Genomic DNA, 24,616 nt, shown 5'->3' with positions numbered 1-24,616 from the left:
GGCTGGCAAAAAAAAAAGGAAAAAAAAACATATCATTCCGACTACTCGTGACAACGAAGTTGATATCATCGCACGTCAGAGCTGAAATATGAACTCATAAAGGTTTTACATCAATTAGCCAATTGAATTAATTGGCAATTAGAAAAGCTCAACTGCACTTGAGACCTTCACGGCTACATATAATTGCGTTTTGCCCAGAACACCCTAAGTGACTCCAAAATCCGAAATTTACACCCCTAATCGAGACAACGAGCAATCCTCCCCTTTTTATATGGGAGTCCTCCCCGCTCGCCCCTCCCCTCCCCCCCCCCCCCCGGGCTTTCAAGTCTTCTCGGATAAGGACGATAAACCCTTCAATGTTCATAATCCTGTGGGACGTAAAAGAACCCACACACTATTTGCAAAGAGTAGGGCATGTAGTTCCCGGTGTTGTGGTCGGTCTTCTGTGGTGTATCATGGTTGGGAGGCTAAATGCTCGGAGATATTAGCTACATCAAGCTACTCTAAAATCCTAGGGTGAATAAACATATGAACTATTAACGCAAACACACACACGGCTTCAATTGACGATGGGGTTATTTCTTAAGAGGAAAAATTCACTTGAAGAAGTACTACTGCATTTTTTAAATCAGAAAAAAATTACCATCACAGAGATTCATTTGGGGATTTCAAGCAAATCGCCTTGACGAACACTCAAACCAATGGGACACATTGTTCGTGTAGAACCAAGATAACCGACCTACACGTAGCTCCCCAGGTATTCTCGTGTAACTCAATGCGTAGAGCATCCGACCGGTTTTACGGATGGTTGTAGGTTTGAATCCTACAGAAGATCATAATTTTCAGTTGTCCTTATCTGTTTCCACAAGCTCTGTGTGATTTTGTTACGCCATTAATTATTTCTACCAAAACATTCATTCACCTTACTGTCAAAGACAGTTGTTGCAGTTCCACTATAGTGAGTAATACTTTTACAAAGATCTCGTAGTTTGTTACCTTGATACGTCCAGCACTCAACTGCTCACTGAGTTTCAAGCGAGCATCCACCGCTCGCTTTATGTCACGTTGCAAACGGCGACCAAAGTCTCGGAACATCGTCGAGCCACCAGAAAGTACAATATTCTATCGGAGAAATGTTTCAAAAACAATTTCAGAGTCTTTTCTCATCACAAGGATGCCATTTTCTCAGAACACTTTTTAATGGTTATAATTCAGCGTAGGAAGTAATTTGGCGATTGCCGACCAGGAATGCCGGTCGTTTCTCCAAAAGGTTAATTCGCCCACACTGAAGTTAACTGGCCCATACATTCGAAGACAATTCGCCCACGACGGATCAGTCACACAATCATGGTAGAAAACGCTGTCTTCCCTTTCACGTCTTCTGGGAGAAAGACTATAAACCGTTGAGGCGATGCTTTTGTCAACGTCACCGAAGATCTTTAAGTCTGTAATATTAAAATCCCGAACATGGAACCTCACCTTGTAAAGACCCCGACGAACATCAATGGGACAGTTTTGAATCACGTGATCTACGACCTCCGAAAGAGGAGTTTGGAAATCTGGATTACAAAACTAAAACAGGAAAAAAAATCTTCAACACCTAATTATGCCAATGCTTCATCTTACTTGAAGCGCCAAAGCGATCCAACAGGCTGATAAATACATACAGTTAATACTATGACAAACATACTTAGTTGGCCAACCCCCATGGAGCTTTTCAGGGCCAATGAACACAATCACGACAGAACAGAACAATTAACAACAACTGTTAAGAATCCCAACAGGCCTGAGACAAGCTACAATCTTAGGCATTTCAAATGGAAAATGAAGACCACCCCTCCCCCAAATTTCAATGATGAAAAAATGACGGGCTTCAACTTGCGCACGGATTCATAATTGATTTTGGGGGGAGGGGGGGGGGGGGTTAATTTTACATTATATTTTAGTCCAAGATTGTAGTTGGCTATTTTAAAAGTACAGCTGAGAAGTTGAACCAGGGACTACCAGGAACAAATTCAACGAGTGGTCAGAACGTGTCTTGTACCCGGGATCTCCGGATCTCTAGGCAAGCGCCCTAACCACTGGGCCACACTGTCTCCCCCCTTACGAACAGTGGACACTGAACAATCGCCAATGGGGACCGCAAGTATTCTGTGTCGGTACACGTGTCGAGGGTAGCGTGTGAGAGGTTCATTGGACCGAGTGTGTGGTTTGCGTAGTAGGTAATTCTTGCTTTGTTCTCCTCCTTCACAACAGTGCAAATCTTGTTAAGCCGCCATAACCATGTTTATGTCCTTAGACATAATAGTAATAGCGGCCATCTTGCTGCTCAAAGGCATTTCTCCGTGAAGAAATAATTTCGCTTCTAAAAACAAGAATGATAATCGAACAAAAGCCAAGAATACACGGAATTATAACAATGATGCATACCTCTGGATGGAAGAAAATTTCAGGACCCAAAAACCGCTCGTATCCAACATCGATTGAAAATGGCTGAAGAAGAAACATGGTAAGGACAAATGCTATAAAACTACTAAACATATTTTTCTTGTAGAGTCGTTACAACTTTAATTCTGCGTTTGGAAAGAAAGTTAAAAAGCTCAAGGGCCCGTTTAAACCGACTCAAATTTGAGCGTAATTCGTTCGACAAAAGTTGAACGGGCGTTATAGGAAATGTTAAACCCATTAACAAAGTTATGCGGAAGCCGTTAAAACGGCCTCAACGCCATTCACAGTTTCTCAAGAGCAAAGGAAAAGTTGAATTGATCATCGCATGAAATTAAATCCGTTTAAACTTGGTTCAACACTCTTCCGACAAGCTTTCAATCCTTTTTACTCTTAATCAAAAGTGTCGAATAATCTATTGCGTGAAACGCTTCCGACACTTGATAGAGCAAAGTGTTGAATGAACGTTGAAGTACATGTAATTACTGAGACTGTTTAGAGCGACTTTCATATGACCTTGAAAAATTAACGTAAAAACAGACCGTAAACAAAAATGCAAAACATTTAATTGGTTTATGTAACAAAAACAAACGAGCGCAAATTTTCATTGGCTTAACGAACGCCGATGCAAACAACGCCATCTCTCCATGGAACTTTCTGGAAAGTTTCGCTTTGACGTCATTTGAAATGCAGTACTGTGATTGGGCAATCGAACTGTTTAACGCCTATGTTAAGAGTTTCCTTGGCGGGAACAAGGAGAAGCTTTGTTTTAATCTTGCCAAACATTGGTCCGTGAATCAAATTGCGAACACTTTTTCAAGGTCATACGAAAGTCGCTCCAACCAGGCATTGTCCAAAACGTTTGAATCAGCGTCAAATTGCAACTACCGGTAACACGTGTATATAACCGAGTGACTTCATAGCTCACTTGCAAGAGCATTGCACAAGCACCACTGAGCCGGTCATCATGATGGGTTTGAGCCTGAATTTTTCTGGTGTCTTTAAGAGGCAACTGCACAATACCTTTTTGGTAACAGCATTAACACTTTCGTACTTCTTCATCCACTTCGCTGGCTCGGCCTCGTACTTGGCAAATTCTTTAGCAATGTCTGGACAGATGTAGCCCCAGCGTTCCTGGATCACAGTTCACAAGCAACGCAACATAAAAACGACAAGTCTAACACCCTTCTTTTACCCAAAAAGAACACAATAGTGGTCGGGTACTCTGCAGTTCCCAAAGATCTGCATGTTAATTCTCCTTAATGATTGCCATTCATTACTTCTTATGTTAGTTATGGGAATTTGATGTCTAGGAAAAAAAGCCAGGTGATAAATATATATTTCTTCTTGTCATCATCCTGCTTGAAAATGAATTGAACTTGTGAGGAGAAAATTCACATCAACCGCTCTTTCGGAGTGAAAAGTTAATGGTACAGTAAACACACGCATATAAGAACACTGATTCCAGGTTTCAGGCTGATCGTGTTCTTATTTAAGGGGTGCTTAGTAAGAAATCAGCCTGGAAGTGTTCTTAAAATATTCTTACAATTGGTTTCACAAATACTTCAAATTGTACATTACTAGAGGTTTAATTGACATACAAGCCTGTTTAAAATAGATTTCTAAGTTTGTAATGGTCCTGAACACCATAATTACTTTGATCACTTACTGTACTGTACTTTTTCCTTATTCTAATGCCATTTCCCTTTATATTAAGAATATGTTTTATTTATCAGGCTTGTTCTTATTTATATGGTGCTTTATTGGCCAAATTTCAGCCTGATGTTCTTAATCCACTCGTTCTTATATGCGGGTGTTTACTGTACTTTTATTGAACTACTGTTTTCATCTTGTATTTTTAATGGAGAGGAGACTGGCTGAGGCGAATTATCCTCGCGGAAAACATCTGACACATGGCGGCAAAACGAATTTCCAGCTAATAAGGCTTAAGATTTTGTGGCCGACTGTCACTGTTTATCTTGTACCACACATCAAACAAGAACGTTCGGTACTGACAAAACCGAATAGGATTAATCTCATCTTTCAGCCTGTACTGCTCTGAACAAAACGTTTTGTACAAGTGAACCAGAAGCGTGACTCATACGCTATAAGAGCACGAACACAAGCTTCGCATCGATAATCTCGAGCCGGAGCGAAAATAAATTATCATAATTAAGAAAAATTTAAAAAGCGCGGGAAAAGACACGACATAGTTTTTAACTGGTTCACCCAGTCACTTCTCAGCCACTCAAGGCCGGCCCCACTTGACGAGTAGAACCGTCTGGCGTTAGACAAAGGAAAATCTGTCAAGTCTCACTCCCTAAAGAAATGGGTTAAAGAATCTTTAATGCTTCATCTCTTGATTTCATAATGACGGCCCAGAACGTCAAAACGTCATCCCTTTCCATTTTTTTCAACGCTGTAAGTTTCTTAATCCTTAAAACGATTATAGTGAAATGTTTTTAGAGTGGCTTTCAATTGAGTGTCGAAAGTAATTAGAAAATTGCTTTGGTTTATGATTAGTTCACTCAGTGACTGGTTCAAAGGTCTCGCGCCACTTTTTCAACCAATCAGAAGTGAAACCAAAACCAATCGTGGCTCGCGCGTGCACATTTTCCCGCGCTTTGTGTCGGCTACATGTAATTACTTGGAGTTTTGATTGGTTTACCAGATTTTCTCCGTCCTTTCTGATTGGCTGAAGTAATTACTTTGGTTTTGGTTTTACGACACTCAATTGAAAATCACTCTATCAAGTTACAATAATGCTATTGCTTATCCAAAGTTTAAAAAAAGTACTTAAGGTTAAATGTTGGTTTTCGTATACGCCTTTACCTTGATGTGCTTTTTCACGAAAACGAGAGCAAGTACTGAACCTTTGAACCGATTGACACTGTCAGTGACTTTTCCACCGGATAAAGTTATCCAGTCTTCGAACAACTGAGGCCAGCACATTACCTGAAAAGCAGTAGAGGCCATTTGCTTACCTTGATGGTCTTTGCAGTTTCCATGGACTGCTCAGGTGGGATTCCGGTCTCGCGTTCCCGAAGCAACTGTTGCACAAAGAAGGTGATATCGCGGCCAGCAATAGGGATGTGCTTTATACAACTACCAATAACGTACCCTTCCGCCTGACAAAAAAAAAGGAAAAAAAAAAAAGACAGTCAATGACAAATTCTGCTTTAGGACACATTAGGGTCTTTACGGGACTTTACGATCTGAAACGTCGACGTCCATGTTGACCGCCAATCGGTTGGCTCCGGTTGGCTCCGTACGTAAGGTACGAGGAATCAAAATTCCGGCCGGACCAACACTCAGGGTCTTTAAAGGGGCACTGTCATGTCAAATTTAATGTTTTTAGGTCAAACCTGGTTAAAGAAATAGCTCAATTAGTACTCTAACTTATACGTATAACATTCCTGACAAGTCACTGAGATGATACGAAATAAAATACGACACAAAGAGCTATTCGTATTTAACTTTTAGCGACTTTCAGTGGACGACGTCTTCAAACTTGAAAAAACTGGCCAATTTTTTCAAGTTTCAATCCATTTCAACCCCCTCCATCCTTGGTTGCAAACAACAAAGAATAGCTTCCGCGCACTTCAATGGCCATTGGTAACAAAACTACAGCATTATTTATTATCTTTTTGCTCTTTATTGGTGCAAACCCCGCTTTTAGTGTTTTGAGGTTTGACTAAAATAGCGTGACACTGTCCCTTTAAATAACTGAGGAGAAAATTCTGCCTTTGAAATCACATCTGCAAATGGACTCTCTTGTCTTCTCGGACAACGACGAAACAGCCCCGTCTCACAGTCCTTCAATGTTCATAATCCTAGGGGTCCCGGTGTTGTGGTCTGTACTCTGTGGTATACTATTGTTGGGAGAGTAAATTCTCGGAGATATTAGGTGCTCCATCAAGAAATCCGAGGGTAAAGAAAGATACACGAAGAAGGATATATGATATGACGTCATCGAAAACCGTAACGTTAAAATATAGCTTTGCACTATCATAATTTTTCGCAATAAGTCCATCTTGTTCGCTTTGTGAAATGTGGGCACAGTATCCTAAAAATCTACAGGCACAAGGGGCTTCCCTTCACATTTGTACGCTTGCGTTTGTTGTCAAAAAGTCAAATTTGGTAATTTCACGTTGTTGTTGAGCAGAGAACAGCACAAATATGTGCTAAAATGCGTGCAGCACGTGCAGCACGATTATTTTGCCTCTTTTAACCAATAATATTCTTGTTTTGTGGCGTTCTTCAGTTCTAATAGATCTTAAAGTCCTTAAGTGGCTGTAACAACTGCCACTGAAACCAAGGGAAACGAGGTGAATAATAGGTATGATGATAGTGATGATAGTGATGATAATGATAATGATAATGATAATGATAATGATAATGATAATGATAATGATAATGATAATGATAATGATAATGATAATGATAATGATAATGATAATGATAATGATAATGATAATGATAATGATAATTCAGTATGATGATTATAGTAATAATAAATCCCTTACAGGTAATGCAGTGGTAGGGGCAGTTGGATCTCCAGACATACATAATACAAGGGGGTTGAATGAGTTGTTCTCATCTTTGATCTACAGTAAGAATTTTGTCTTCCAGCATTAATTTTTTGCTTTCTCCCTTCCTACGAGAATCAACATCGGTGCTGTAATTTGAGGTTTGTGCCCTCAGTGATCACTCTAGCACAAACTAAATTGGTAATCAATTTAATCATTCAGTTATTGCATTACCACTGGGATAACGTGTGTCACACCATCGCCTGAATCAATCACTGTTCCAGTCAGTGTTCTTTCTCCAACTTGACGAGATGTCCAAGATGCTGCCAAGGCTAGTACAGCCTAAAACCAAAGAGAAAGTAAACTCGTATAGAAACACAATGTATAATTAGAGTCCTGGTTTTGCCGTTTATAGCTGGCAAATACCAGATAATTGCACTCGCCATGTACTGATAGTCGAAAACCTCCTTTGACAAGATAAACTGCTGTACACTATGGACAGATTTTATACTGGCAAATAACAGTAACTTGATTCGACTCAATCAAGGAAAAAGATCCTCGAGAAGTTCAAAATGTTACAAATGGGTTCATCATGGGATGCAGGGATGGCGCAGTGGTGAGAGCACTCGCCTCCCACCAATGTGGCCCAGGTTCGATTCCCAGACTCGGCATCATATGTGGGTTGAGTTTGTTGGTTCTCTACTCTGCACTGAGAGGTTTTCTCCGGGTACTCTGGTTTCCCCTCTCCTCAAACACCGACATTTGACTTGATTTACTTTCATTGTTCATTTCAGTTTACAGTGTCCCCAATTGGCGCTCCAGCGCTCGAACGACTAGACACTTAAATAAAGTTCCGTTCATCCTTTCCTTTCATCAACTGGGTTGATATGGTAATTGATCACCATAGAGTCATTTCAAAGTTGACAGTTTGAGCGTTAGCTCTTCGCTCACATGAAGGCTAATACTCAAAACATCAGCTTCCAAATTACACTACAGTGGTCAGTTTACCATATCAACCCAGTTAATAAACCCATTTCTGTGTTTCATTTCCCGACCTACGCAGCACCACAGGTTGTTTACAAAATAAACCCTTTATCCATGGAAAGTTTAAAAACAATGTAGCTGCACACACCCTACTAGTAAGTTGAAGATGTATGCCATGTAAATGCGGACATTCTACTGGAAAGGGGGATAACACTCTACGATGGACTAGCCTTGTGTCCAGGAAGGAGCAGCAATACTCCGAGTAAATTCATGCTTTGGAAATGTGGATAAGATCAGTTCATGTGGCCATATAGGGCTGGCCCAACAAGGCTTTCCAGTGACTATTTCATTTATATATTTATTTTTAATTACATCCTCACCTGTACAGCAATGTATAAACCAGGGATGTTGAAAGATTCAAACATAATTTCTAGAACCAACAAATCATAGATAAAGGTTGATTGACTTCTAAACAAGTCATTTTCTATGCACAATCTCATTGATCAATAGATGTGTTTAGATGAGAGTATGTAAACACGGCTGTGACATCACACAAATTTTCATTGGCTATGCGCTGTCAGATGTGCATTTTGATTGGCTGCTAGGAAATATGAGCGCGTATCCAGAAAATCTGTTTCAATCAAGAAGATAAAAAACCAGCATTTTCCTTCATTTTTTGTTGAATTATTTGTGAGCAATATTTTATAGAAGCAAGAGAGGACTTTACATAGCCTCATCTAAGCACTCAGGGAGTTGGGAGGATTCTTGACAGTTATGCAAACCTTCAACTGTGTCATGGGTTTGCATAACTGCCAACTCCCCTCTGTGTTTAGATGAGGCTATGGAAACACAGAAAAAATCCTCTGCTGCTTAAATACAGCATGAAGAAAGCCATCTTTACATTGTACATTTATTTTTGAAAAAAACTACTGGATTGTACAAAACCTATATGTACAGGTACATGTTTTACAAAATCGTCTTTGTAAATAATGTTTAACTTACCAGCAGTGTATTCTCTGTTTTCTGGTGTGTTTAAAGGTGGTTCAGTCTAAAATAACAGAAATACACAAGTCAATGCTTTTTCCGAAGAATTGTTGCCATGACAACTGTATTTAAACACCTTTTGAAGATCTACCTTTTAAACACAGTATACAAAGTTATCAGCGGCTTTGCCATATACATCTGAAATGAGGCTAAGGGATCACTTTGTGTCAAACTGACCCTTAAGCCTCTTTCACGTGTAGTTTTAAGCAAAAAAAATGTACCTACAAGCTTAACTCAGACTATTTTGGTTAACGTTTCAGATATTTTTAATGGTATTTTTTAATATCTATTTCTTTGTTTCTTGATAATTTAATAGTATTTTATTACATTATCCCATGATTTTAGCAGTGCATCTGATTATGTTCATGGAAATTGCAAAGACCAAAAAATTATTATGATTTCATTGTTATTATGATTATGATAATAACAAGGATGACAATGACAATCTAATGATGATGACAATGATGACAACTGCGCCATTTATGATGATGACGACTACTAATCACTCTTAGTATCACCCAACTAGTGGACTATTGCAAATCCTGCATTTTAATTGGCTACGCTACCAGAGGACTATTAGTAATACTCCTCGAGTAGCGAAAAGCGGGACGCTTTCTTTTGTTTTATTCCCAAATAAATATTTCTTCAACTCTCATTTGCTAACTTTATTATTGTCTTTTCTGTCTGACTAGTTGGGTGATACTAAAACAATTAGACCCTTCGCACTCAAGGGCGACGGGTCTAATTGTTAAATAGCCATTACAGGCCAATAATTTATTGGTTAATTAGCAAATAATCTGTTTTATACACCTTATTCCAAAATGATCACCCATCAAGTATTTAAATATTCTTTTGTTTTTATTCAAATTAGCCCTTGATGCCTCGTTCTAAAGCTTAAAATTCAAAGAATATTTTATCTTGAACGAGGCAACAAGGGCCAATTTGTATCCGCATAAATCAGCGGCCATTTTGGAATAAGGTGTATTAAATTTGCTGAATGATACATGTACGTAGTTTGCTCTAAGATGGAGAGAAGAAGAGAACCTTTGTTTCAACCGGCTCTTCCCTCTGAGAAACAGCTTAACGTCACCAATCAGTGAGGGAATCATCTGAGTAATATTAGAAAGCTGTTGAGCCCTGGGCAATCACAATCTACCAGTTATTATACATGTAAGACCACAGATTTTGGATCACATTGGGTTCAATGAAATCCGCAACCCCACATACTATTGTCTGATGCTCTATGAGTTTCCACGGAGTGCATTAAAAATCGAGCAAGGACAAATGTACAAGCAAAAGAATCTGAATCAATTTTACCCACCAGAAGGAAATAATGGTCTTCTGGTTCAGCTCGGAGGTATTTAAATATACAGTGTTCCCAAAATCGTTCCTGTGGATAGGATAAAGCTAGTCAAAAAAGGTTACATCAAAATACAGTAATATTAACCAAGTATCATATCTTGTGGCCCTTAGCTTCTAGAAAGTTTGAACTGCAGTAGTAATCATGGGTTAACAGTAATAAAAGTTATCTTCACATTACCATGTAGAGGCCATCCCATACTAAAATTATCTTGTTAACTAACATGAATAACAGCACAAAAGACAACAGGCCCCGGTTGTTCAAAATGTGGGTAACGCTAAATAATAAATCACTATCCACTGGATAGCGCAATTGGTTTCACTATCACTTATCCACTGCATAGTAATTTATCCCGTGAATAACGCTATCCATTCCAACTTCAACATCACTCATTTATAGGAATATGGCCAATAGGCAATTTTCACGACAGCATCATTTGACTACAACTACCAGAATTCAGTTTGTTTTTCTTTTTTTAGTTCAATTTTGTATTCCCAGCAGGGTAAAAATAATAATACCCCTAATTAGCATGAGACAAGTAAAACCTGTAGGATTCTGGTACATGTACTTGTAGTCAAATGGTGTCATCACGAAAATCTCCTATTAACATCATAACAGCTAAGTAACTAACCCTGATACTTGCCTTATTGTTGGAAATAGGTAGCATATAATTATACTCAATGGGACACTTCATGTTGGATGACAAAATTGGGCCTGTGTCTAATTCCTTATATTTCTGGACATAAGCGACTCAAAGTCTCTGCAAACTATTCATGTGTGTGTCTCACATTTGGGTACATTCACTCGCATCCTCTTTCAACAGTGACTTAAAGTGCCTCTAACTCTTCAACTCATTTTTTTTGGTAGATTTTGATATCTTTCAAGAACTTATTTTCAAAAAAAAATCAAAAATATTGAATCCGGGCTTTATTTAAGAGCGCTGAAAGTGGAGGTGGTCTTGACTATTTTTTCACCTATCGTTCGCATTAGTTCCCCACTCGGCCAAAGTATCGAGCGTGATGTAAGAAAAGGACATCGTGCAAGCTTGAGTTGTTGGGATGTGTGAAGATTAGCGGAGAACGCAGAGAAAATGGTTGAAAAGTGCGCGGTTTATGGATGCAGCAACTCTAACAATAAACAAAAAGGAATCGGCATGCATAAGATTCCTTCTGATAGCGATCCGAGGGCTGAAGTCCACTGGTTTTGTCTGCTTGCCGCTTCTTAAGAACTTCTTCTTTCTTGTTTTTTCCTTCTTTTTGTTGTCTATAATTTTTGAGCCATTCTTCATCAGTGAGAGGCTCGTCCATATGGGCTTGCAATTCGCTGTCTGATTCTTTGTCGGCAGTCGAACTTTCTGATAAAAGTTTTTGATTTTCTCGTTGCTCCCTCTCTATTTCTTGAAAATCCAAGCATTCCGAATCGTCCGAAAGAAACTCTTCCGTACTTGAGTCTGAAAACTCTTTGGGAGACGACATATTTTCAGACCAATTGTAAGTTTTCACAAATAATCTTCAAACTTGCACTCTTATGTTATGGAATGGTGTCCTTTTCTTACGTCACAGCTAAAAAAAAGTGTTAGATATCAGACGCTTCTCGATGGCTTGTTCCTAACGAGCCCACGAGAGAATAATTTGTCCAGCGGGGCTTATAGCGTGCAGAAAATTACAAATTTCACTAACTTCAAGTGCTCGTAAAAAAATAACGATTCAATACTTGTGAAAAATTTTTCCGAAAATGAGTTCTTGAAACATGTCAAAATCTACCCTCAAAAAAATAAGTTGAAGGGTTAGGGGCACTTTAAAACGACCCAACTGCAGGAAAGTTGAAAACAAGACTATAAACCCAGGAAAGGGCAAGCCAGCCAACCCCTCTCAGGTAAAGAATTAACAATTGCCTCTGAACAAGGAGATACTGAGTTCAAATCCTTTTTGGGATGCGTCTACAAGGCAAAGTAAGTACACTACTTATCTACAACACTGCAACATCTCTATCGAGCAAACCACAATTTGACAAGTTTCTCACATTCACAAACAGACAACAAAATCCAAACAGAAACAAACCATTAGATCCCAGTCTTCCACAATAGCATGTCTTATTGGCCACTAAGAAAAAAGATCAAAATATCAAATGCATGAGATGGTTGTGACAAAAATTTAAAAGGAATGGCCACCGCCAGAAGCCATTTTACCTTTGTTGCATAACCAGCTTTCTCTAGAGCTTCATCACCAATGTAAAAATCTGCAAACGAAAGTAGAGTATGAGTGTTGGTTCAGCTGGGTTGAGACTATGCTATTCATTATTTGTTGTTTGTATGCATGTTTACCTAAGTCGTCAATGCCTTTGGCTGCCCTTCTCTGTGCTTGGTCACCAACCTTTGCCGATTCTCTAATTCCAATTGCTGTGAAAAATGAATCAGAAATTGAAAAAGAACTAAATGACTTGTCACCTTAATTAGTTTTCAGAGAGATACATAAATGAACATTCCTTACTTAAAGTGCCCCTGAGATCAAAAAAACCATTTCCTTTTTTCCTTCAGATTTTGAAAGTGTGTTTGCTTAACACCTGACTGGCAAAATCTTGAGCTTTGATTTTTATCCAAAGGCCGTTTACTTTGAGTATAAGTTTGGGATTTCACGGTCCGCCATTACTCACGTTCAAAACTGACCGATTGGACCTCAGACGTCTGGATCCAGGGAAAAGTGACGTCAGAGGCTCACTAGCTTAAAATTTCAGCATGTGAACGCAGCTTATTATATATGCAAAGCGTGAGTTTAAAAGTCTGAAAGCCCAAAACCCCCGTGCTGCATATTAATTCTGCGGCGTACACACGTATTGCATTCTTAAACTAGTGAGCCTTTGACGTCATTTTCTCCTCAATCCAGCTCTCTCAAGAACATAATGTTAGTAATGGCGGACCATTAAATAGGAAAATTACAGTTAAAATAAAGAGGTGTCTTTTTGAAATCAAGGCTTAATACGTGGGTCACTTAGTGTTTTGTTAACATAGTTTTGAAATCCAAAGAAAAATATGAATTGATTTTTTGGTCACAGGGGCACTTTAACGTTTAAATTTTATCTTCTTTGAGCAAAGTACATGTATGTGTACTGTATTTTTATAATAACCTTCAAGTGTACAGTGTAGTAGTTCGCAATCAAAATGCTACACCTCAAGATCACAGGTTTTAGACCTGGTCTTCATATTGCAATGATTCCATTGACCAAGTTGGAGCAGTAGGGTGACAAATTGGTGACACTGGTGCCTTCCACCAAAGTCCTTGGTTTGGTTCTTAGACTTATAAATTCTATGGGTTGAGCCTGTTCTTCCTTTACTCTGTTGCAAGAGGTTGAGGTACTAAGGGTTTCTCCTCAAAGGGCTAGGGCTAGAAACACTAACTTTGTCTCCTTACATAAGTCAAATTCCTTTTATTAACACCTTTTATTACAGTCTATCAAAGCTCACAAAGAGTACAAAGTAAGCATACTACCGTACTGTACTCAGAACTAAAGAAAAAAGAACTTTATTTATTTAAGTGTGTAGTCTTCTAGTGCTAGAGCACCAACTGGGGACACTGTAAACTTAAATCAACAAATTAATGCAAAACAAATGAAAACGTTGGTTTTTTAGGAGAATGGAAGACCGAAGTGCCCAGAGCGGAGTAAAAAACAAACAAACTCGACCTACATGTGACGCCAAGTCTAGGAATCAAACGCAAGCCACATTGGTTGGAGGCGAGTGCTCTCAACTCAGTGCCATCCCTAGTTTGGTAAAGGAATGTTGAGAAATTCTCATAGAGCTAGTAAATGAATCTTCGAGTGAAAGCTAGTGAGAATTCAAGTTTATTTGCCATCCAGGCGAGTGGATTTTCCTACCCTGCAGTTACGGAGGAATTTGCAACCAGAACTACTTACCAGTAGGTACAATGTATTGGGGTTCTGAATTCCCTGCAAAACCCATTTTTGTGTAGCTGGAGGGACAAAAATTATCAATAATTACAGTTGTGTCAAACTTGGGAAAGGCAAATTGTTATCTAGAATTCTCTTTCTAAATGCTTAGGTGACAAACTTCAAATTGACATAGTTGTTACATCCACCGATATTAACCTAATAATAATAATTATTTAGGTCAATAAATTTTATTCATTACTGTTTGTGACAAGTATAAAAGATAAGCTGGTAGGAACACTACTTGGTACAGGCGATTGGGTAATGTGCTTGCTTAGGTACAGTATGCTCCACATTAAAATCTACATTTACACTGTAACACTTGCTACAATATTTGCTAATTCAATTGCGCCATGTAATGTACTGTAAATTTTCTTTTTGCATGTTTCAGTAAACTGTTCGAGTGAGGGCTTAGGCCGCTGATGATGCCGTGGATTGGCAAAATCTTGGAAAAAATTTTCAAAAGCAGCTCAACGCCTCACTCAAACAGTTTATTCACTTTTTTCTCAAATATGCTGCTGAAGGACAACATCAAATGTTCCAAGATTTCAAAATACCAATGACTATAACATGTACATTGTTGAATTTCCTATCTCACATATTGTTTTTCTAGCATTCCGATCGCCTCAATGTGAGTTATCAGCTCACATGATGCATGACCTAATATGGAAACTGATTTCACTTTTCACTGGTTATTATGTAAAATTGAAACATTCCTGTCGTTTTGAAAAATTGAAAAAGTACAGAGTTGTATGAAATCTAATGAAACAAATGGTCTATCTACCATCTTATATGCAATGTGCACTCGTGGAAAAATTGCTAAAAGTTTGTTGTTCAGTGAGGCAAGGTTTATCATGACCTTTTTGTGAAATTCCCTCTTCATGACCATGCAACAGAAAACAGCAAGCAGTTGTCTCGAAGGAGGAAAAAATCTTGAGAAATATTTTCTGGTCCTTGTTGCCATGCAAAAGACGATAGAAAGCTCTTTTGCTTTAAAAGTTCCTACAACAAACTTTCGATTCCTAAATAGCGAATTCATACAAACTATACAGGCAGGGTAACGCAGCCGAGCCAATTTGTCTGCTGCAAACTGAGTAAAGCGACCAAGGTATAAAAATGATAAGAGCTTTAAGAAACACGCCCTAGTGTAGCTTCAGCATTTATGAATTTCTCTCATGTTCACGTACAAATTAATTTTGTCGAGGTACAGCACTCACTTAACTTACCCCGTTCCATTGTCAATGACAGCAGCAGGCTGTCGTCCCGTCATCTTCGCTAATTAACTTCTGTGTATAACTCGACGTTGCGTTCGTTTAAAATCTGATGGTTTTCCCAAAGTAGAGGAATTGATGTTAGAAAAATCCGGGCGGAAGCTCACGGACCAAAATCAAGATGGCGACCTTCCCGAGGAACATCCAGCTGCATTGTGGGAGAAGTAGGAGGTGTGGTGCGGAAATCAACACTACTAGGGTAGGGACGGGTGCTGACAACGAGGGACGAAAGCAAATTGTTTCTGACAAAAAATTCTGCTGGGAAAATCTCCCAAGGAGAGAACTTAAAGTTATCGAGTATGTCTCAAGTCATGCAACTATAACGTTAACTCCAGCAAAAAGAAGAAAAAAGAATACTCACATAATTTTTTTGGGGTGAAATAGAAGAAATTTATTTTCCCATATTCACCTCAGCTCTCAACTATTTACACATACCTCAGGGGCAATTTTCGAGGTCACTCAAATGAGCTTCTTTTTCAAAGCGAGCCTTTTTTGCATTTATCAGTGCCACTTTCCATTTATTGAAAACCGCAAATTTTAGAGTTTCTATTTCTGTTCCCTAAGCAGTCCCTGATTTGCATACAATTTTATGCTAGAATTGCCTATATTTTCCCCGGGGGGGGGGGGGGAAACTCCCATATGGAACAGACGGGGATGCTTGTCGGAAATTTTGAATTTAACCCCTAAAGGAGACCATCTGGGCGTGGCTCAAGCTTTTTGTGACCCCTAAAGGAGACTAATCTGGGCATGGCTTAAGGAAATTTTGACCCCTAAAAGCAAGTTAAAAAGAAAATTTGACTTCTGTTTCTCTTTGCGTAATTCTGTGTTTCTTTGCGGAACCCTAAACGAGACCTTGGCGGCTTAAAATATTGGCTCTTTGCACGGAACACCCTAAGCGAGACCAAAATCCAAAATTTACACCCCTAAGCGAGATGACAAGCATCCCCGTCTGTTTCATATGGGAGTCCCCCCCCCCCCCCGGGATATTTTCCCACTTGACCAATACAAGGCATACCACTTATCACCTTTTTAACATTCCTTCCAAAAGTTATAGAATCCAGAAACTACCACTAACAGCTCTCACCATTTCCTTCAAAAGACCACCTAACCCATTGACCGGCAGGTACAAAACACAGGTCACAGGTCACAGGTCATTATTTTACCAATACAAAAAGTATCCTAAACATCCATAAAAGCTAACCTTAACCTTGAAAAAATTTTTTTTAAAGCCTAATTAAGCCTAAGGTTAGCATTTATGAATGTTTAGGATACTTTCTGTATTGATAAAACAATGACCTGTGACCTGTGACCTGTGTTTGTACCTGCCACCCCTTGACCCCTTGAAGTGAGAGTTGTCAACTGGAGGTATCCTATGGTACCTGAGAAGTGACTGGGTTAACCTGTCAAAAACTATGTCCCCTCCATTAATCCTTTGACGTCCAAACCGGCCTTAGACTTAGTATTTTACTCTGTCTAACGCCAGACAATTTTACTTGTCAATGGAGAACCCCTGGGAGTCAATGGTTTACCCATTGACCCCTGGGAGTGAGACTTAAGAGATTTTACTCTGTCTAACGTCAGAAGTTTTTCTCATCAACTGGGAGTGTCCTAGGGTGAATGGCGAGTGAATTGGTTAAAATATTAAAAGCACTATGAGGGAGCGTTCAGAAAAATAAATAATGTCTCATTGTATGAAACAATTACTATTAAACTATTTTTATTTTAATTCATACTCTTAAAACTAAATCACAATAATGTTATTAGCAACTTAAAGTTTTTCTTCAGCAAGAAAGGGGATAACGTTTTTTAATGAATGAAGTAGGGAGCTAAGTTGCCAACTGAGTGGTTGCAATGGTTGCAGATTTTTGGAGGCTGCTGGATTTATCTCTGAGAATCCTGCAAACACGAGTACGCCCTAAACATTGTGACTGCACATCATTCCAGAAGTATTAACATACACAATATTAGTGACATACACTTTCACAATATACCAACAGGTTCGCTACAGTCACGATGGAGGGGAATGGGTACCAAGTACTCTGACATGACTAGCAGAAGATAATAAATAAATTATTACTTATATATGGTACCGGTATACTGTAGCTTGGGGTTGATATGGTTATTTATTCTATTTCCAATAGGCACAGTCGTTCTATTAGGGTGACTGGCTCTCCATCACCTGCTCAACAGGTATACTAACATGAATCCTAAGATCCTCTTTGCACTTAATTGAGTCACTTGTTCCATTTGCTGCTGGTACAAGACTATTGTCTTCAGTATCAAGTTTCTTCTCTGCATCTAAAACAACAATGGCAGGAAATTTCTTTGTAGTATCCAACAGGCTATCAACTCGCAGATTAACTTCGGGTGTAAAGTTACTGGCTTTTGTGCTTGGCCTTGAATTGGGTGGTGGCGAAGGTGTAGAGTCTTGTTGATCTTCCTGTTTTTTATCTCCAACACAATGAGAAAACAAGCTAGGATCATTTGGGTCTACATCAAAGGTCAAAACATTGCTTTGGCTCCTTTTGTTTAAATTTTCCTTAGAAGCACCTAAGCGTGAACTATTTCTTGCAGGAGTTCTCTCTCTGTTATTTGATTTACAAGAATGCAAATATTTCCTTGCTCCACTAACTACTCTGATCCCTTCTTCTGGTTCAGGAAACTCAGACTCTGCAAGTGACAAAAGCCTCAGTCTGTTATCAACCGACAAGTTTGTCTTTCGTCCTACATTTGGAATGGAAGGCAACTGTGGCCGAAGTAAATATCTAGAAGGCTCAGATGGAGAAATCTCGTTCGCGTGATTAATAATCCTTGCAATGTCTTTGTCGTTCAAAAGACGAGGCATCACCAAGAAATTGTCGTATATTTGTTCTTCTTTCTTATTTCCTGATTTTCGCATCAAAGGCTGGCCAGAAATAGGACTTAAATCAGGTTTTTCCTTTGTCAGTTGAGCTCTGAATTTAGCTTCCTTCCTCAAGTTTAAACTTCTGGCTGGGAAATGTTGTGTTGACGAGAAATCGGATCCAGCAGCATTTCGAACCATTTGCCGCTTTCGTGGGTAAGACAGCTGTTTTAAACGTTCCATAGCGTGAATGAGGTTGTGTTGCTCTCGTTGAATTAATTCATCTTGAAGTTTTCGAATCTGCACAAAATAATGTGCTTGCTTCTCGCACCCAGTTCTTGTATCTTGAAACCACAGACCCTCCATTGGCGGGCTGTTGTTTGAAGACATCAACTGAACTTCGTTAACGATCTCTCTGCGTGCAACAACACTACTAACAAAAGAACTTCATTAATTTAAGCTTTAACATCAGATGCCAATTCGATCGCCAATAATTCTGTCTTGAGAGCATCATACAACTTCTACCTTTCCAAAAATGTCAACAGTTTCAAGCTGTGAACTTTACGTTGTTTACAAATTAATTCTTTTGAACCACAAAGTTTGTATTTCAACATGGCGTGCTAACTTTCTTTGTTGTTATGGAAACCAGAAAAATGTTTTGACCCAGGCCTGAAAAGTGCGCTGGGATAGCTTGAATTTAAAATGGCGGCCAAAAGGGCAAAAGCTTTTGAGCGAAAAATATCGCTCTAATTCCCTTCAAACATTTGTGATCTTGGATTTAGATTAGTCTCCAGTTTTTCTGGGAAAGAACCGTCTCTCGTTCTATCAAAACAACTCATAGGAAAGCTGCAAAGTTTTTGCAGAGACTGTTACAAGATCTTCTAGACAGACAAGCTAAAAAAAGGCAGTACCCTAGTGGTGGAGAAAGATTCCAAGATGACGGCTGGAATGATCAAGGTACCAAGTATTATGCCGTTACGTGTTCCTCTGGGAGGTACTGCGAGGAAAAACATGATCGATACTCACACTCCAATCGAACTTCGTTCGGAAACACCCGGCACTCTGATCTATTACACCGTTAACGGAATGAAGCCCGAACCGTTTAAACAGATTGGGATCAAATGTACTTACAAGTACAACCGACCGTTTGTTCTGGGGCCAGGGAAACGAACCGTGAAAGCGATGGCTACTTCGAGTGATGGTACAAGAGAAAGCTCTATTGTTACAAAGACTTTCTTGATAGAGGAACCAGATGTTGAATCGGGAGATGATGTTTCAGAGCTTCACCAAAGCATGTCTTTGTCCAATGGAAACTTGAGGGAATCGTCTGGTTCTTTGCTTGGTCAAATTCTGGATAATTCCAAAGGGACGAAGCTGGAAACTTCTCAGGCTTGGGGAGCGGAGAGAAGTTCAAGGCGATTGCGAACGTCAACACCCGGGGACTGGGAAGACGTGAAAGGTGCAGATTACAGAAAGCCAAGGACGGAGCCAAGATTCACAATGTCAAGGTTTGGCTCAAATCAAGCAACTGTGGACACCTTTGATCAGTCAGTTGCGCAAGTTGATGGCGAGCTTAGAGAGAAACGAAGTCCTTCAAACAAAACACAACTGAGCAGGATTCAGCAGCAAACAGATTATTTGAAGTGTATATACTGTATGGCACCCAGACCATCGGATCCTTATGCGAGGTTCTGCTCAGAGTGTGGATCTCCTATTCCTCCTTTACCATCATCAAGACTCGCTCCTCCTGAGGGCGGACAGCTCGGCATGTGCGTCTCTTGTCACTCAATGGTGCCTCTGAACACCCCTAACTGCATTATCTGTGAATCACCATTGTCCCCTCAACGTCAGCCACAGGCAACCAAGAAACTAGCGCACAAGCTGATGTGCACAGTGTGTGGCACAGGGAACCCACCTGATCTGAAAGTTTGTGTAACCTGTGAAGCCAAGCTTCCTTATAATTCTAAGCAGATATATACTGGAACAAGTGCTCCTCCGCTCCCAAAAGACTCCATCAGCAGTGTCATGACATGTTCCAAGTGTTCTCGCGTAAACAGCAGCGATGCTCGCTTTTGTGATTGGTGTGGTGCAAAACCACAGGCTTACCAAAGCCCACTGATCTGTTCTCAGTGTCACGCTTCCAACAGTGCATTTTCCAGGTTCTGCAACTCTTGTGGTTGTGGCATTGAACCTCCACCGAGAATTTCCCAGAAAAGTTCAGGAAGTGTGATTGGTACGATAGTTGAGAGAGCAAGCATTGGTAACACTGTGGGAAGATCAGACTCGGCAACGTGGCTCCCCGTTTCTATTCCCTCAACACCAGCAGAAACAGCAGATAAAGGTATTATTACTAATATTAATATTATTAATTATAATAATATTAGAGGGGTTTTCAATTGAGTGTCAAAAGTAATCAGGCAATTGCTTTGGTTTTGGTTTTGGTTTTACTACGGTTCAAGATTTGTTGAGTACCGTAGTTTAATTGGTAAGCACTTGGTTTGGTTTTGGTTTTACTGCAGTCACAATTGAAAAGCTCTCTCTTGTTATTATTATTATTATTATTATTATTAGTTTAAGTTAATGCTTCCTAAACCATGTTGACACCAGTATTTCTAAGTAGATTATCCTTGCTTTTTCATCTAATCTTTAGATTTATTTTAATATGAATAGAAAGAGGAATTATTGTCATTATACAAATAATTTCATGTACCCTCATCTGTTGAAGTCACTCAAAGCAGTTACCCGAAACAATGGCAGGTACCAAGAGTCCATTATACGGGGTTAAGATTCTTTGTGCATTGTACATGTATTTGCCTTATAATGTAATATTCACATTTTAATGATTATTGATATGGAAATACCTGGAATAAAACGTTTTATTCTCAAAGGATTTGAGTTGGGTACGATATTGAGTAAGCCGATTTGGTCTATTGTTTATTTTCCCGTAAAACTTCGTTTAAAAATCGACACTTTTCTAACGCTGACGGGAACTAGGCCAATTAGGGTGAATCTTATGGTCTTAAGTACCCGTAACCTGTGGATATCGGTTGCTTTCCAAGGCAAAAGGGGGGAACTGAGGTCAAAGATCTGAACTCACCTCCAAAAATTGTTTCTCCACCAGTGAAGAACCTAGAGGCTGGCAAGAATTTCAACATGAAAGTCACATGAAGCTTGTCGCCATTAGTATGGCTTATCTGCAAGACTTTAAGAAGCAGGCCTACATGAAAGCCATATGTAGCTTGTCATTGCAGCATGATTCTGAGGCATGCGCATTTGGTGATAAAACCAGTTAATTCGTTGTCTACATATGAATTCAGTCGCAGGTTTCATTCTGACCCTTCCTCTTAAAACTTCTTTTCTGATGGTCTTGCCCCATCATGTCTTCCAAACTGTTTGTCACTGAAGGGAGTTTTAGCAACGAAAATGGCAAAGGCTACGACAACGCCTCAAAGCAAGAAAATTATTGGTTGAGGAAACAAAACCAATATTATTGGTTAAAAGAGGAAGAAATGATCGTGTCGCACGTGCGGCACACATTTTTTAATATTTCTCTCCCGTACCCGTCAAAACTTCTACGTGAAATTACCAACTTTGAGGTTTTGAGGACAACGTGGACAAACTACAGTGAATCTTTCAGTCTCGCCCTTTACTTCAAATCCGTCCATACCAATCCAGTTATAGGACACTTCGCACATATTGTATCATATAAACAAGATTGAATAATCCCGAAATACTTACAATAGCTCAAACGTATATTTTGAAGTGACATTTTCGTCCCTGTAGCCGTCGTGGTTTCCTAAACTCCCTGTTAAGCAACGACGACGGCGACGTTAAAGAGATCTTCATCTCAAAATATAAATTCGCGTTATTGTAATCACTTCGTGACTAATTCAACCTTTTTAATATGACAAGGGTGTGGTAGTTCTTCAAAAATGACACTGGTCGGAACGGCGCTTAATTTGTGGGAGAAAATGAAAATTTATCCTCAAGTGCTGACGTTCTTCATCAAACCTCAAATTTAGCTATTAAGCACTTAATGACTGGCCCCAAGGGAAACAGTGAGTTTTGTTTCCCCGAGACCCTCAATGTTCCCCGAGGCGAAGTTTTGTTATACCTTCCAACTTAAAATAGAACAATACACAGATAAAAATTATTTGCTTGACGTCGGCTGGCGTACAGATTTGCCGCCGTTTCAAAGGTGCACGACCCTGATCACGTGTGAGTCGAAAGTTCAAGTTGTTGTTGCCCTAGGGCGTCATGAAGTTTTGACCAATGACACGTGACACGTTCTCCTCCAATCAGAAAACGTATTTGAGTTGGGAGGTATAACAATTCACGTTGTTGTTTTGCTGACGACGGCAAAGAAATGGACAAAAGGGAAAAACGCACGTGCAGGGCGTGCAACGCTATTGTTTTTGCCCCCTAAATATGCTCGTTGCCGTCGCTGTTGGTTAAGGTCCGTTCCCTATTGGTTCATTGCCCTCATAACTACCTCCTCGTTCTTTGAGAATGTGAATTCCATGTCAATAACCTCATGACAGTTCAACTTTTTTCTCTTCAGCAACATCTACGGTAGGACTGTTCTACCCATCCGCAACCACCATTCAAGCTCAGCTTGAATTTGAGAACCAGGAACGAAGCCGCCTAGAGGCTTCTCGAGATCGAAGACCAGCGCTGGGCGGGGTGAGTCCAGGAAAGGGATTCTGGAGACAGCAAATGGATCATGTCTGTTCGCACATTCGCGCACATGCGCAGAACAACCCAGATTTTCGTTCCACCATTGGCGAACCAAGACTCGGAAAAATTATCAGTGCGGCGATTCATGAGGATTTGAATGGCGAGGAAGTTACACTGACATTCACCTTTGCAAGGAGAGATGGAAAAGAGCTTTGGAAGGCAAAATCGAAAGCTCTTGCCTCGAGTTTGAAAGCGTTGAATCTCAACAGGTCTGGATCAACTAGCAGAGAAGATTTGCGCGCCAAAAGAAAACCGAACCAAAGTGGATTGAGGACAACTGCCAAAGGAAAGAAGCAAAAAAGGACAGGCAAGGAAAATAACAGCGATAAACTAAGCGAAGAGGACAGGCTGTTACTGAAGGAAATCGGCGCGAAAGGCGAAGGAAGCGAAGACGAGGTGCAAAGACTGCTCGACGAAGGTGCCAATCCAGAGAGTGTTTCAGCAGACGGCACACCAGCTCTAATCGTTGCGACTATAAACAAGCATGCCGACGTTATCCCACTGTTAGTAAACGCAGGCGCTAAATTGAACGCAAAGAATCTTAGCAAAGGAAATACAGCTCTCCACGAGGCGGTTCAGCTGGGGGGAGGCGGTCTCAAATGCATCGATGTCTTGATTGGATTGGGCGCGCGGACCAGTGTTTCAAATGATGCTGGACAAACGGCGTATGATTTAGCAATGGACACAGGGTTAGACAGTGTAGCACAAAGGTTTACTGCAAGCGTGGGAGATGAAATGCTGCAAAAACTAACCAAGCCAAAGAAGGTGACAATAGTGGACGAAGACGAATTGTAGGAGAATTTTTCATTGAAAAATGAGACTTGATTACTGCGATTTTCATAATTCTGCGGAATCTCATATTAAGCGCCAACGTCCAAACTGCGTGTTGACTTCCATCAATCAAAATAGGCCATTTCCGAGTTCATGTCTGCCTCCTCCTCAAAGTGAGTCTAAGTGCAAAGTTTTTGTGATGGTAATTAGTTGTACTTTACATCTGAATGAAACTAATTTTCATAACAAAAACTTCGCACTTAGACTCGCTTTGAAGAGGAGGCAGGCATGAACTCGGAAATGGCCTATTCCGACGCCAAGCCGAGAGTTGGCCCGGAACCACGGATGCCGAAATCAATTGATGCGTGACGTAACCCACCAATCATCATCTTGGACTCGACGCCGATGGCTAGCGATGGAATCTGAATGGATCTTTTTACTGAAGAACCACTAAAAAGATATCATAATGGTATCCGATCTTTGAACTAAACAAAAACTCCAGTTTACTTTCCGAAGGTGGAGTCGATCTTCTCGGCTATGTTCGGAAATTTGATTGATTGGAATCAAAACGCAGTCAAGCGCTTAGCGCTTGAAGTTGAGATTCCGCAAATTATGAAAATCGCAGTAACGCATAAAAAAGCCTTAACTTTGCGTTGTTCTGTTACTAACCAAAGAATCGATGACGACACAG

The 24,616-nt window shown here is 39.9% G+C and overlaps 3 protein-coding genes across 3 annotated transcripts in view; 1 reads left to right on the top strand and 2 right to left on the bottom strand.

The window, feature by feature from the left end:
• LOC138049386 (actin-related protein 3) overlaps positions 1 to 15,732 on the bottom strand; it is a 19,366-nt gene extending 3,634 nt beyond the window's left edge. The window contains exons 1-15 of the mRNA XM_068895640.1: positions 15,531 to 15,732; positions 14,272 to 14,327; positions 12,686 to 12,760; positions 12,551 to 12,600; positions 12,423 to 12,464; positions 10,324 to 10,392; positions 8,961 to 9,006; positions 8,339 to 8,388; positions 7,209 to 7,316; positions 5,430 to 5,573; positions 3,469 to 3,579; positions 2,431 to 2,493; positions 1,480 to 1,572; positions 997 to 1,122; positions 1 to 2 (exon numbers count right to left, since the gene is read on the bottom strand). The exon at positions 1 to 2 is cut by the window's left edge and continues 82 nt beyond it. Coding sequence (XP_068751741.1) covers positions 1 to 2; positions 997 to 1,122; positions 1,480 to 1,572; positions 2,431 to 2,493; positions 3,469 to 3,579; positions 5,430 to 5,573; positions 7,209 to 7,316; positions 8,339 to 8,388; positions 8,961 to 9,006; positions 10,324 to 10,392; positions 12,423 to 12,464; positions 12,551 to 12,600; positions 12,686 to 12,760; positions 14,272 to 14,327; positions 15,531 to 15,574 — 1,079 coding nt within the window. The 5' untranslated portion in view covers positions 15,575 to 15,732. The remainder of the gene's footprint in view (positions 3 to 996; positions 1,123 to 1,479; positions 1,573 to 2,430; positions 2,494 to 3,468; positions 3,580 to 5,429; positions 5,574 to 7,208; positions 7,317 to 8,338; positions 8,389 to 8,960; positions 9,007 to 10,323; positions 10,393 to 12,422; positions 12,465 to 12,550; positions 12,601 to 12,685; positions 12,761 to 14,271; positions 14,328 to 15,530) is intronic.
• Positions 15,733 to 17,274: 1,542 nt separating this feature from the next.
• Positions 17,275 to 19,038, bottom strand: LOC138049370 (uncharacterized). Its single transcript, XM_068895620.1, has one exon. It carries the CDS (start codon positions 18,805 to 18,807, stop codon positions 17,731 to 17,733), a length of 1,077 nt encoding a protein of 358 aa, XP_068751721.1. The 5' UTR covers positions 18,808 to 19,038; the 3' UTR covers positions 17,275 to 17,730.
• Positions 19,039 to 19,216: 178 nt separating this feature from the next.
• On the top strand, positions 19,217 to 24,097 carry LOC138049385 (double zinc ribbon and ankyrin repeat-containing protein 1-like). Its single transcript, XM_068895639.1, has 2 exons — positions 19,217 to 20,758; positions 22,979 to 24,097. The coding sequence occupies exons 1-2, from the start codon at positions 19,354 to 19,356 to the stop codon at positions 23,947 to 23,949; spliced, it is 2,376 nt and encodes a 791-aa protein (XP_068751740.1). The 5' UTR covers positions 19,217 to 19,353; the 3' UTR covers positions 23,950 to 24,097.
• The last annotated feature ends 519 nt before the right edge of the window (positions 24,098 to 24,616 follow it).

This window comes from Montipora capricornis, chromosome 5 (genome assembly GCF_036669925.1).
Source record: "Montipora capricornis isolate CH-2021 chromosome 5, ASM3666992v2, whole genome shotgun sequence".
Classification (NCBI taxonomy): domain Eukaryota; kingdom Metazoa; phylum Cnidaria; class Anthozoa; order Scleractinia; family Acroporidae; genus Montipora; species Montipora capricornis.
Note: the sequence above shows the minus strand (reverse complement) of the source record. Positions and strands in the feature narration are given on the sequence as shown.